Source organism: Talpa europaea (assembly GCF_964194135.1).
Source record: "Talpa europaea genome assembly, chromosome: 13".
NCBI lineage: Eukaryota > Metazoa > Chordata > Mammalia > Eulipotyphla > Talpidae > Talpa > Talpa europaea.
Window position 1 is genome coordinate 91,035,980 of NC_140080.1, and position 13,971 is coordinate 91,049,950.

General features: G+C 39.3%; 1 protein-coding gene across 1 annotated transcript in view; it reads left to right on the forward strand.

Moving 5' to 3' along the window:
* The window catches only part of PHLPP1 (PH domain and leucine rich repeat protein phosphatase 1), a gene marked incomplete at both ends in the record, with an annotated part of 193,472 nt that overhangs the window by 114,963 nt on the left and 64,538 nt on the right, over positions 1-13,971 (forward strand). Inside the window, one exon of the mRNA XM_084252709.1 lies at positions 10,017-10,183. Coding sequence (XP_084108835.1) covers positions 10,017-10,183 — 167 coding nt within the window. The remainder of the gene's footprint in view (positions 1-10,016; positions 10,184-13,971) is intronic.

Genomic DNA, 13,971 nt, shown 5'->3' on the forward strand with positions numbered 1-13,971 from the left:
AAAAGTGGGTTTAGATCAATGATTGGGTTGAAAATATATACAAGCAAAGTGTTCAGCAGTAAAGATGATAGTCTAGTAACACCTATGTAGCTATGACCATTTTCCATAATTGTCAACTCACGGCCAATTGTGTTTTATCTGCACACTCACCCCCTCTGGTTTATTATAAAGTAAATCCCAGACATTTATTACTTTACCCACTAGTACTTTCTTATGTATGCTTCTGTGTATCTGCTCACACACATGCATGTACATACATTGTATGTGTGTGTACACTCTACATACACATAGGTATATATAACATATGTACTGTGCAGGATTAGAATTCTTCTTAAAAACATAACTTATGCATATCTATGTGTTTTTAAAAGAATGGTCAATTCAAGTAGCTTTGACAATTGTAAATCATCTGTTCACATCACTATGATTAGAGAAATGATTCAAATCTCAGTCCTGAAATAATGAAGTCCTGTATGATACCAAACAGAATATTTAACACATGTAAGAATGGGCATAGTATAAGTTGCTCTTTTAGCTTTGTATCAGAAAAATCACATACTCTCAAATTTTTGTGAATCAAAAGTGACAGTCCTGTAGCTAGGAATACTATATCTGATAATAAGCACTTTTTCTTTGAAATTGTTCTAGTTCTCTTCTGTAGGGGAAAAAATGCAGCACAACCTCTCCCATGACCTCAAACCAGGCCCGTGTAGTTGGTTATAACATGGTGATGATGAGCGGAGCTCTATAAAACCAGGCCTCATAAGGCCATGTGTCTCTTCATGTTGACAACTGGCTGATAGGCTGGCAGTTGCCGGTGACTGTGGCTATGCCAGTGGTCATGTCTCCTGCTGTCTTCCTTTTAGTATTAACCATAGTATTTTAATTCTAGGCCATTTTTTTTTAAGTCATTGTAGTAAACTTTTGGTTGTCATGATATATTGGGTTCACTCTTAGCAGGCAAGTCAGGACCACATTTCATGCTGAATTAAATGATGAGTAAACATCACCCTTTGAATAAGAATAAAATGTGTGATGAATCACAATGTATGAACTTTTGCTTTCATGTGTTTAAAAGTGCTTTATTGTCCAGATTTTACTCAAAGAATATTTCACTAACCACTTGAGTCAAATTATTCTAAGATAATAGGATTGAGGTTTCCAACATATAGGTTTGTGACACTAGACGTAGTTGCAAAGAAACATTTAAAAATACTTAGTCATCTTTTACACATGTTTTGTCTCTTAATTTAAAGTACAGTTTAGGGAGTGAGGCGCTTTTTGTCAGTGTGGTTTCTTACTTGTTCTTTCAGGGATTGTGCTGTATTGATTACATTGGGGTTACTTGGCTCTCAGTGCCATTTTGCTAAGGAGTCCTGGGCTTTCTGGAAACCCTCATTTCACATCCCATACCCAGCCTTTAAATAAAGAATCACAGCCCATTTGTCCAAGGACAGTGAGGCACCCTAGAGTCTGAAGTAGAACCAACTATCTAAGTAATATGGATTTTAGCTTATAAAATATGACCCCTGTATTCAGGAAGTGTGCCTCGTACCAATTCTGTCATGAATTATTTGGCATTTTCTTTGAAGGTGTCCTTTAGTTTAACCTTAAATTCTAGTCATCATTAAAGGCTATTAGTTCAGGGACTTAGAATTTAAAATTTGAAAAGGATCTTGTGGACTCCCAGACTTCCTTCCTTCCTGAAAAATGTCTATAGCCTTTCAGACATCTTCAGTACCTGACAATATGGTTCTTCCTAATAAGTGAGCTAAAGTCTTTAGCTCTATAGTTTTGACTCACTCCGCCTAGTTTTGCTTTCTGAGTTAACACAAGATAATTCTACTCCCTCTCCTATTTGGTAACCTCTCAATGTGCCTCCCGCACCCTAGTCCGTCACAGTCTGTTTTCAAAAACATCTAATAATTCCAACAATTCCCTCTGTCACTTGGCTCCCAAATTCCTTCTCTAGCTTCCCTTCTGGGTGCTCTCCAGTTTCTTAATACACTCACAGATACCATCTGATGAGCACAGAGTATGTAACCATTGTTTTTCTTGTTTTAGACATTATGTCCAAAGTGAATTAGCTATTTATTCATTTGTGAGGTCAACAGTGAAATAAAGACTTTTTGTTTTGTTGCTCTCCCCTCCACCACCACCAAACTTTTGTTGATAGATATATTTTGTTAATAATCAAATCATTTAGCCTGCTGAATTGATCCAGGACTGACACAATAATGCAAATAGTAATAATTAATATTTTGGTTGACTTTTTTCTATGTGCCAGGCACTGTTTTAGAGGCTTTATAGCAAAAGATTTCCTCTCCATGTTGCAAATGAGGGAGCTGTGGTACAAAGTATCCAGCAGTGCTTTATGCAGTCAGTTCTGCTGCCTTGCTTTTTTTCTTTAATTGTATTTCCCACTGTTTTACAGTGGCCCGAAGCGATAAAACAAACCAAGATTCAAATAACAACTGAGATTTACTGAAAATATCAAAGGGAAATGTTTCCTCACAGCTGTCTGCAGAATCTAGGCAGCTCCGTAGTAAAACAGAAGGTGGTTCGGCAAGCAACCTACCAAATGGGGGCACCTCTGAGGAGACTCGAGCCAAGTCTCTGCACAGCATATCATTGCTCTTGCTTGATGACCAAGCTGGTTCAAGGAACCTGAGAAACCCCCTGAGTTATCCCAGGCAGATTCAGTGTGTTTCAGTGATGAGAGGCTCCTGTTGTCTAATTCCTCAAAACTGGTCAACTCTTACTGCATCAGAAACCTAGCATGAATGACTAGCCAGATCTCTGTATCTGCCCATATTCTATTTTGACATTAAATCATTTTTACCTGAGGTTTTAGACCAACATAAAAGCATTCTTAAAAATAGTTTCTATCATATATTTACGCATTTTGGAAGACCCCCATATTTATAACCTGTAGTATTGGATTTTCTACCATGACCCTGAAGAGTTAAATTCTTTTTTTTTTTTTTTTAAGGACATACTAGAATATGTATGATTTTTATTTGCTTCTCAACCTTGAGAAGAGAGAAGCTATTCAGGTCCATTGCTTTGCCATATGAACTTTGGAATCAGTTTGTGGATTTCTACAACAGCTCAACAAGCAACGATAAACCAGAGACACACTACAGGGAGAGGAGGAGGGAATTGTATGGGGACTATAATGAAGAGTTAAATTCTTTTATCTGCTGGTCTGATATATAATTTCATAAAGTAAGGAATAGTGGAAAAATATCAATGAGCACTATGTTAAACATACTGGACTTTGTATGTTAGACTTGGAACTTAAACATTGAAGCTTTTGTATTTTAAAGACAAAACAACTAGTTTGGTGTTCTTTTAGTAGAACCACTTTTTGTATGTATTTATATTATTTCTTTTAATAGAAAGTTAAAGTATAAGCTCTTTCCCTTCTTCTTTGCCATGGAGATGCCATCCTGGAGAAATGCTGCTGTCTGTGATGGATATCAGAGGCATTCTCAGGTAGTCACATTCTAAAGAGTTTGTTTACACACATTTTGCCAATAAGGAAATGAGGAAGGAACTCTGAGTTCAGATTTGATCTCCACCCAAGCCAAGCTCTATTTTTCTGTTGTTACTGAGAAACACAATGGAGTTTATGTGTGTGGAGAGCAGATAACTGCTGGAGTGACAGGGCTAGCAATTCTGGAGGGCTGTGGTGCCATCTCCTCTGGCCATCTCAGTTGCCCTGACCGAGAGCGAGCAAGATGCCGGTGCAGGTTGTCCTGTGAGCTCGTCGCACAAAACCTGCAGCTCTGCCTGCTCTCGGTAGTGGGGTGCAAGTCTGCACTAGTGCCTGGGAACACCACCCCTTCGGTCAAGTGAGGGACTGTCAGTGCCAGTAATATTCCAGGGCACTGTGCCCTGTGGGTTCTCTGCTCTGTGGCCTTACGGCATCACTGACTTATAATCTTGAATTACATTTTCTTAGGTGTCTGTGTCTTCAAGAAACCAAAGTTCTGAAGACAAAAGACCCCACTTCTCCATTATCAATCATCTAATTCATAAAGACAAATGATAAATATAGGCAGAAAGATTCATTCGTGCCCATTCCCTTCACTCCCATGGTGACATGTCAGGATGCCAGGGAGGGCCCTGTGTTCTCTGTCCCTCTGTATAGATTTTTCTGTATTGTGATGGGCTGATGCTCCAACAGTGAGCCTGGTGTTTCCTTCCTTTCTCCCCTCCCTCTCTGTATTTCTTGGGCTCCCCCAGCCCCCACTGTAGCACTTAGTTAAGGCAGAGAAATGTTAAGATACCAGAATTTCAGAGTTTACTAAATCCAAAATTGGTAGCTTGATATACTCCTGCTAGGTCATTATTGATGTGCATATTATAATTAACTTTATGAGGAAGGTTTTCTGCATCTGTTGTTAAACAGATTGAGAAAATAGTAATTAGTACTTTATCAAGAAACAAGGTGTCGTTTGGGAAAAGATTTGGGGGTCAAGTTAAGGCATTTCTTATATTTGTAAAATTAAAGAAATAATTGCATATTGTGGAAAAGTGAGACTTTTAATTTTATTAAAATTAGAAATTTTCATTTAATATAAAGTATTTTAAACTTGGACCGCTTGATGTTGGCAGTAATAAAGTTGTTAAAATGAAAATGCTTAACTAATAAAGACTAATAAAATTCTATTCTAAATTGATATTCTCAAGGCTCCTGCCTTCCCAGAGCATGGGTGGGCAGGGTGTGAGAATTAAAACTAGGTCAGCTGAGGTTAAGAATTTTTTACAGAAGTCTAGTGAACTCCCTGGAGACTCTCCCTGTAGCCAGGGGCATAATTTCCCAAGCCACTGAAGGCTAGGCCAGAGCAATTACTGACTCATAATGCCACTTTATAGCAGTTTTTTACTTCACACAAGTGGATTATTTGTGTGATTTCAGCTGCTTTGGCCAAGCCTTTCAGAACCATTTTTGCTTAACTTGAGCATTCTATGCATGTAATAAGGATAAATACAACTCCACGAAAGTATCTTGTGGACAAAAAAAATCTCTCACGAATGTTATTTTGAACTTCCCTCTCCTGTGGAAGATAATTTTCCCCTGAGTTAACATCGAGAATGATGTGAGTAACGCAGAGTTCCTTCCTGTTACCAAGGAAGCTAACATTCTGAAAGCCTGGTGGGGCTAGCTTAAGGGTAGGATAGATATAATATTCAAAAATGCCCTCAACTCAGAGTAGAAATATTTCAACAAAAATGACCTAAAGGTTGGATGAGAAAATGAGCAAATGCCGAGCTGAGTGGTTTGTTAGAAATATGTGAGAGGCCATCATCTGTGGCATTGCCGTTCATTTTTTTATTTACTTTGCAATGCTCTTAGGGGGACATTTTTTGAGGGCCAAATGAACTTTTTTCCCCATATGTGTTTATAAGTCATTCCAGAAGAAGACAATCCAAGCTCAGGTGGTTGGGATTCATGTTTGTTTTACTCTATCTCCCAAAGTCTGTAGGTACATGGGGGAACCCCTCCCCTTTATTTGCTAACCCTAAATAATCAGTCTAAAAAAATTGTTATTGTTACTCCAGCGTACCCCTGCTTTCCTTAATCATAGTTACCTTGAACTGAAAGCTTGTTAAGTTACCCTAGACAGGTCTCTATTCTCCTGGAGAGACGAGGCAGCAGGTAGGCCATGTGGCTCACCCAGGGCCTGTCTCTGGGAAGGGGTAGATCTGTCCCTACCAACTGTATGCTGTTGAGTCCATGCCCTTTCTCTTGCTTGTCAAGTTGCTGGGGTCTCACCTTTTTGTCCTCCACTGTCTTGATGTTTGGGGGTGTAATAGAAGCACAGTCACTTTTGCCAAAAGAATTTTATATTATTGTGAGGCCTTTTAAAAGTCCCTTTCTATTTAAAAAAAAAAAAAAGATTTGAGCTGATTTCTGCACGTACTCATTTAATTTTCCTTCCAAATGTCTATAGCCTTTAAAACATTTTCTGTAACCTTTAACATTTAATTAGGTGCTTATCAGGTAGCACCGCTGCTGCCCAGGCAGACAACCTGTGTGAGACAGGACGTTAAGGATGGTGGCCCTGCAGGCTTCACCCTTTCCCCGAGTCTGTCTGTGGTTCACAGATGTCTCCTCTGCTGCTGTCCAGGAGGACTCATGTCGTCACTGGCCTGGCTTCCTTCCTAAGGCTTACGCTTATCTTGGGGATGATGTCTCATCCTCTTTGCCCTCGTCTGAGGAGTTATGTTATTACTTCATCATGGGAGTTAGAGGAGCCTCCCTACTGGTACAATCTGCACTGTGTCCAGGCCCTTACTTGATGGCGTAGTGTTCACAGAACAGACTCGTTCACAGAACAGACTCGTTCAGACGCGGATTCTGCTTTCACAGTGTGACCGCAGCACACTCTGTGACTCAGTTTAACCTTTATCTTTGAAATGAAGCAAAGTCCTTGCTACACAGAGTTGTTGTGAAGACTAAATACTCTGTCAGAAGCACTTAGAAGAGCGCCTGTCACAAGCAAAGCACACTGCACCTTTAGCTGTGACTATTGTTGTTGCTACTACTTGGGAAAAAAATCTAGCACAATAAGACTGTTTGCCCTGAGATATCTACCAGTGGCTTTCAGGTTTATTTTTCTTATTTATTTATGTCTTATTTTGAGAAAGATCATAGTTGTTCAATGCATGTTGTGTGGGTGTGTGGTCTTTGGTACTCAGCCACCCGGCTGGTAGTTTTTTCATTTGGGAGTCAAACACTCTATGACAGAGCCCTTGTGTGCAGGCAGGTCCGGAGGAAGCGCCCACATCTTCCCTTTGTTGCAGGGCATGGGACTGGGCAGAGGTGCAGCAGGTGGTCATCCTGACCACCTGCTGCCATCGTGTCATTTCTGGGCTCACTTAGCTGTGTTCCCAGCTCTGCCTCGGCTCCCACAGGCTGCTCTGCCTATGGTGGCCTGATCATGAGACCTCCTCCAGCAGGGACAGCTTGCAGTCCAGATGAGGAAAGGAATTGAACACAAGTGGATAGCTAATCATCAGCTCTTACTCATCCAAAGAGAGTATTTCATGTGATGCTTTAGTTGAAGCAGAATTTGTCCTCTAAGTAGTCTCCTCATGAGAGAAAATCGAGGTGGGTCAGCTGCAAACTGGTGAGAAAGGAAGGGCGCAGAGTTGTCCATTGGCCCTTCTTCGAACAAGTGCTTTTTGGGAATTAGGTGCTAAACATGGGGCAGATCAGTGAACAAAATAGGCAGAAGTCCCTACCCTTGAGGAGTGTGCAGTCTGGAGACCGAGACTCTTCTGAGACCCTTGCCAGGCTTCCCGTTTTGTTCACATTAGAGGCAGTCCTTGCAATGGCCTGAGGGCCCTGCGGGCTCAGTGGCCTCCCCTCACCCTTCTGACCTCGTTACACATGGAGGTCGTGTTCTCCATGCTGTCTCCATGCTGATCATGCCAAGCACTCTTCTCTTTTCTGGCCTTGCACTTACTGCTTCCTGTGCTTGGCATGTTTTAAATAAACTTCCTCATTTCTTTCATGTTTAAATGTCACCTTTCCCATGAAGCTCACCCTGCCAATCTATTTAAATCATAAGCCACCACCTTCTCAACAGTCCTCAGCCGCTTTTCCATGTTCTGTTTTCCTCTACAGTACTTACCAGTGAACACTTGGGAGTAAGTTAATGAGGGCAGGGATCTCATTTTGTTCACTGAAGCCTACTGAGTGCTGACTTGGGGCAGTAATTGGCACTTAGTAGATGTTCAATAAATATGTTGAGTGAATGAAAATGAATAAATACTGTGCTAAAAAATTAAGTAAAGTGTATTAATTTCCTGTAAGTGTTGTAGCAAAATAACAAAACTTTGATGGCTTAAAACAACAGAAATTTATTCTCACAGTTCTGGTGCCCATAGGCCACAACCCAAGGTGTTAGAAAGGCTGCATACCTTTCAAAGGGTACCTTTCATGGGGAAAACGTGTTCCTTGCCGTCTGTGGGGTCGGTGGATGGGGTGCTGTGATCACTCAAGCCTGGAGCGAGTACCTGTCCTGTAGCCGAGGGTCAGCCGCTCTTCGCAGCTCCCCCAGGATCTTCAAGTTTGAAGGATTATCACAGGAAGAAGACCAAGGGCTTGGGGTAAAGAGAAACACACATTTCTACTTCTGAGTTTCATCCTTGAGTTTAGACATGAGGACCTCTGGGAAGCCTTTCCTGACTCTACTTCCTGCTCTGTGCCCTCACACTTACTGTCACCATGGTCGTGTCTTAATTGCCCTGTCCTTTTCTTGAGGTGTACTCATTCAGGGCAGAGCTGTGTCTTTTGTTTGACTGTTGCACTTCAGGAAATTTAAGGTCTGGCAGCCTATTACATGCTCAACACATATATATGAATGAGCAAATGTACAGCACCTAGTACAACTTTGAGCCTCACTTCCTGTGAACAGGCCCCTGCTAGGGAATCCCGTGGCTGTGGCATGCTTGCACCTGCCTTTCAAGCCCATTAACCTCTGGCTTTTTCCTTATTTTTTTGGTTTATACCTTCTTTTTTTGGTTAATATGCATGATTTGACTCTTTGGGATTTTCTTTTATTTAATAGTGAAAATTCAAGGAAAGATGAAATTGCTACAATGGAAAATCAGATTTCTGCTCTAAATGCTTTTGAGTTGAGCTCTGCCAGGCTGTTCCCACTCCACTACCCTCTTAGCTATCACTTATGCAGTTTCTGACCTTGTAATACCACCAGCAGAATATTTCATGCAAACTTACTTCTGAATACTTTTTAACATCAGGAGGATTTGGATTTCATTGGACATAAAATCTGAAATAGTAATAATGGTAATAGCAGTCACCGCTTATGGAGGGTTTCTTTCCTGTGCCAGGCATGCAGAAGTAGGCATTCTTTCTCTGCAGTGTGGTGAGCTCACTGGTCCATTCCAGTTCTGTCAACCAGCGACTGTGAGTCTGCAGCTACTGCAGAGCCACACTCCATGGCGGCCGTGTTCTTTTGCCTTCTGTAATTAGGAGAGGGACAACTGGGGTTTAATAATAGAAAAGGACATCAAGTTGATTACAGATAAGAAGTGGAGTTTCTGCTTTAGCTTTTGAGAAGATAAAAGAGCATAAGGCAGAATCTGCACAGATCTTAGCACAGCGCTCCATGGCCCCGGGAGGAGGTGGGGACACCGTGTGTGAGTGGGGCTGAAGCTGCGCACTGTAGATTAAACTGGCACCACATGACCCAGAAGACTGGAGAGAACCATTGGGAAATACAGGTTTCCCAGTGCTCTTTCTGTCTCCCGAATGCACTGAGGTCAGAACCCTGAACTCAGGTCATGCGTGGTAGAAGTCACCTAACCTGAAAGGCCTTGAGTATGTGGATAAACATTTAGGCTTAAAATCAGTTTACAAAGAAAACCTCATGAAGCAAAGCATAATGACTATATTAACAACTCACTGAAATTTTATGGGCGAGAAGTGCCAAAAATTTGCAACTGGTGGGCAGTGGAATCTTATTCGATGCTACCATGATTACTAAAGATGTGTCAAGGTGATTGATTTTATTTGATTTAATGATTTTATTTTTGCTGCTTTAAATCAGTCTGTACAGAGTTTTCATATAGGTTCAATCTAGATCAGTCTGCTTCCCAACACTGAACTTATTCGATAGTCTTGTATCATGTAGCTCTACATTCCCTCGCTATGGATGTTTTTAGGAACATAACCCCTACTGTAGGAGATTTCTCTATCACTGAATTTGATAGGATAATCTGTGCTCTTTGTGATCCATTTCCTCCACTAGGTTACTGTAAGTAACTTACAGGCAAGGATACTGTTTTCTACTTTTATAATCTTGACTCATTGCAGTACTAAGTAAATAATCTACTGGTTTATATTTTGACTAGCCCCGCTACTTGAATAGTGCATCTGTGTTCCCAAATGGGGTTACCTTATTTCTATCCATAGAAAATAGTTATAGGGTAAATGGATGGCATTGAAATTGAAGTGTGTGTTTATCCCCCTCCAGGTTGCATCGCAGCGTATTAGCTCAGTGGACCTCTCGTGTTGTAGCCTGGAGCATCTGCCTGCCAACCTCTTCTACAGCCAAGACCTCACTCATCTTAATTTAAAACAAAACTTCCTAAGGCAAAACCCCAGCCTACCAACTGCCAGGGGACTCAGTGAACTGCAAAGGTGAGCATGCAGAATTGGGTGCCTCTTCAGAATGTTACTTGAATGTTCTGAGTTAAAAAGCTGTAGTATATAAAGTGACTTTCAGGGTATTATTAGTGAGGACATTATCAGCTCTCCCTCTGGAAGTTTTTTAAGATCTCATAAGTGAATGATTTATGTCATTAGTGATTAGTCATTAACTGGATATATTTGTGTAAGAACATTTCTTTTTAAATCACTTCTCTTAACCTATTTTTTATACTTGCATCTGTGAAAAAGTAGTTATTTTGGTGTTACTTCTAAAGTAGAGGGGTTTGATTAGATTAAATTATTTCCTATGAGGGATAACACTCCACAATCAAGTGGGATTCATCCCAGGGGCACAAGGGTGGTTCAACATATAAAAATCGATCAGTGTAATCCAACACATCAACAAAAAGAAAAATAAAAACCATATGATCATATCAATAGATGCTGAGAAAGTATTAGACAAAGTCCAACATCCATTTATGATGAAGGCCCTTGAAATTCTCAGGATAGAAGGAACATACCTTAACTTAACATGATAAAAGCCATATACGACAAACCCACTGCCAATATTATTTTCAATGGCAAAAAGCTGAAGGCCTTTCCTTTAAGATCAAGAACAAGACAAGGATGTCCTCTCTCACCACTGCTCTTCAATATAATACTGGAGGTCCTAGCCAGGGCAATAAGACAAGAGAAAGACATACAAGGAATCCAAATAGGGAAAGAAGATGTAAAACTATCAGTATTTGCAGACAATATAATATACATAGAGAACCCTCAAAACTCCATAGAAAAACTACTTGAAATAATGAACCAGTTCAGTAAAGTAGAAGGATACAAAATCAACACACAAAAATCAGTAGCCTTCCTATACACAATCAATCTGAAAAAGACGAAATCAAGAAAACCATCCCTTTTATAACTGAAACAAAAAAATCATATACTTGGGAAAAAACCTAACAAAAGAGGTGAAAGACCTATACAAAGAAAATTATAAAACACTGTTAAAAGAAACAGAAGAAGACACAAAGAAATGGAAAGACATCCCCTGCTCATGGATTGGAAGAATTAACATTATTAAAATGTCCATCCTACCAAAAGCTACATACAGATTCCACGCTATTCCAATAAAAATCTCAATGACATTCGTCAAAGAAATAGAACAAACACTGATGAAATTCAAAAGGAACCACAAAAAAACCACAAATAGCCAAAGTCCTACTGATGAAAACAAAGGAGAAAGGTGGTATCACATTTCCAAACTTCAAGCTATACTGCAAAGCCATAATAATTAAAACAGTTTGGTATTGGAACAAAAACAGACACACAGACCAATGGAACCGAATAGAGAGCCCAGAAATAAAACCACACTTATATGGACAACTAATCTTTGACAAAGGAGCAAAGAGCATGCAATGGAACACAGGCAGTTTATTCAATAAATGGTACTGGGAAAACGACCATGACATGCAAAAAAATGAAACTAGACTACTACCTCTCACCATGCACAAAAATCAACTGAAGCCATAAAATATATAGAAGAAAATATAGATAAAACACTACAAGACATACATCACAAAAACATCTTTAAAGACTCATCACCCAAAGCAAAGATAGTCAAGGAAAAGATAAACACCTGAGATTACATCAAACTGAAAAGGTGCTACACAGCAAAAGAGACAGTAACCAAAACAGAGACACCCCACTGATTGGGAAAAAATCTTTGCACTCCATTCAGTGGATAAGGGACTGATCACAAAGATATAAAAAGAACTCACACAACTCAACAAAAATAAAATAAACAATCCAGTCAAGAAATGGGATAAGAACTTAAAAGACATTTCTCCAAAGAGGAAATGCAAATGGCCAACAGGCATATGGAAAAAATGTTCAGCATCCCTTATAATCAGGGAAATGCAAATCAAAACCACATTCTTACACCAGTAGGAATAGCACATATCAAAAAAACAAGCAACAAAATGTTGGCGAGGATGTTGTAAAGAAGGAACTCTCCTACATTGCTGGTGGGAGTGCAAACTGGTCCAACCACTATGGAAAGCTCTCTAGAGGTTCATCAGTCTACTAAAAATGGAGCTACCATATGACCTGGCAATTCCACTCCGAGGGATCTACCCAAAGGACACAAAAACATTGATTCAGAAGACCACCGGTACCCCTATGCTTATCGCAGCACAATAGGTAAAACCTGGAAACAACCCAAATGCCCAAAAATAGATGACTGGATCAAGAAGATGTGGCATATATACACAATGGAATATTATTCAGCAATCAAAAAGATAAACTCATGCCATTCACAGCAATGTGGATGGAGCTAGAAGGAATGATGCTCAGTGAAATAAGCCAGAAGGAAAAAGAAAAATATCGGATGGTTTCACTTATAGCAGGAATATAGGGGAACCCAATAAGACATCAGTGTAAAAAAATAATAACAGTACAAAACACAACAAAGCAACAACAAACAATTATAAATCAGAGCCATCCTGCAGGGGAGGAGGAGGGAGAGGGATCAGAGGGAGGGAGGGAGGAGCACAGGGGACTGAGGTGATGGTGCAGGGGTGAATTGGTGAAGGAAATTTTATAGGGACTCCACCTGAGGTGGGGGGGTTGAGCAAAAATTGTTTAAAAATGAACAATAATGTAAAAAATAAAAGAATGAAAAAAATTATTTCCTTTGAAATTTATAAAAGCTCAGTTTATTCCATGAAAAAACATTCCCTCATAAATTTAAGGACTTACATTTAAATTTACTGACATCATGCCATCTGGGTGATGGTTGCACAGGGTTTCAGGAATCACATGCTAAATGAAAAGGAGCTGCTCCTTCAAGAATTTACCATCTTCATGTTCTTTACCTTTTTTGGGGAGCAGTGATCAACCTTGATTCTGTGAATTAAACCTCTGATATTTGTACAGTTTTTACAAACATGAGATGCTAACTTCAGAAGACTATAACTTTTAATTAAATAATGAATTGTTCATTTGTTTTTAAATGATGATCAGGGATTAAATTATTATAATTAACTGTAGTAATTATGTATTTATACTTTTTAACATCCAGAAAGTATAATCCAATAAGTGTTTATTATGAAATTTGTGCAGATATGTGATTAGAAAAGAGTATTTTAATTGCATTTTCAGATAATTATGGATATTCTTCTTTGCTATTTTACAAAAACTTGACAAGTAGCCATTTTTTGAATATTGGTTCCAATGTGGAATCTAAAGCCCTATCTGAACTTTTCAATTATTTTATGTTAGGTCTGTTTTGCACTTTGAATGGATCTTTGCTCATGTGTTACTTTACTGCATGAAATATTGGTCATTTGGAAAATTCTAGTTTACTGTGTAATTTAGAAATCCCTAATGTTTAATGCTCTTCATTATGCAATTTCAAGAAATCACAATTGTTAACTATCACCACTGGTTTCATCAGAAAAATCTTTTAAATATTGGGAATTTGTCAGACTCATTATGGATGCAAGTTTTCCAAAATTTTAATATTCAATTGAAAGTTCAAAATCCTTGTTGGTAACACACTGTCAGTTGTTTTCCCTGAATGGGTGCCAAATATCTAAGTCTGAAAAGTTTCTGTTATCCTTTCAAGTAAAAATGGTACTCCATGCAAATAGTAGTTTGCTCACAACTCAAATTAATTCTATTTTCTTCAGATATACCCAAGTATACCTTAATCTTGCTGCTGTATTTAGGTATACTTCTTCCCACGTCATCTCTCAGAAGGTAAAAAAGATACGTACTCA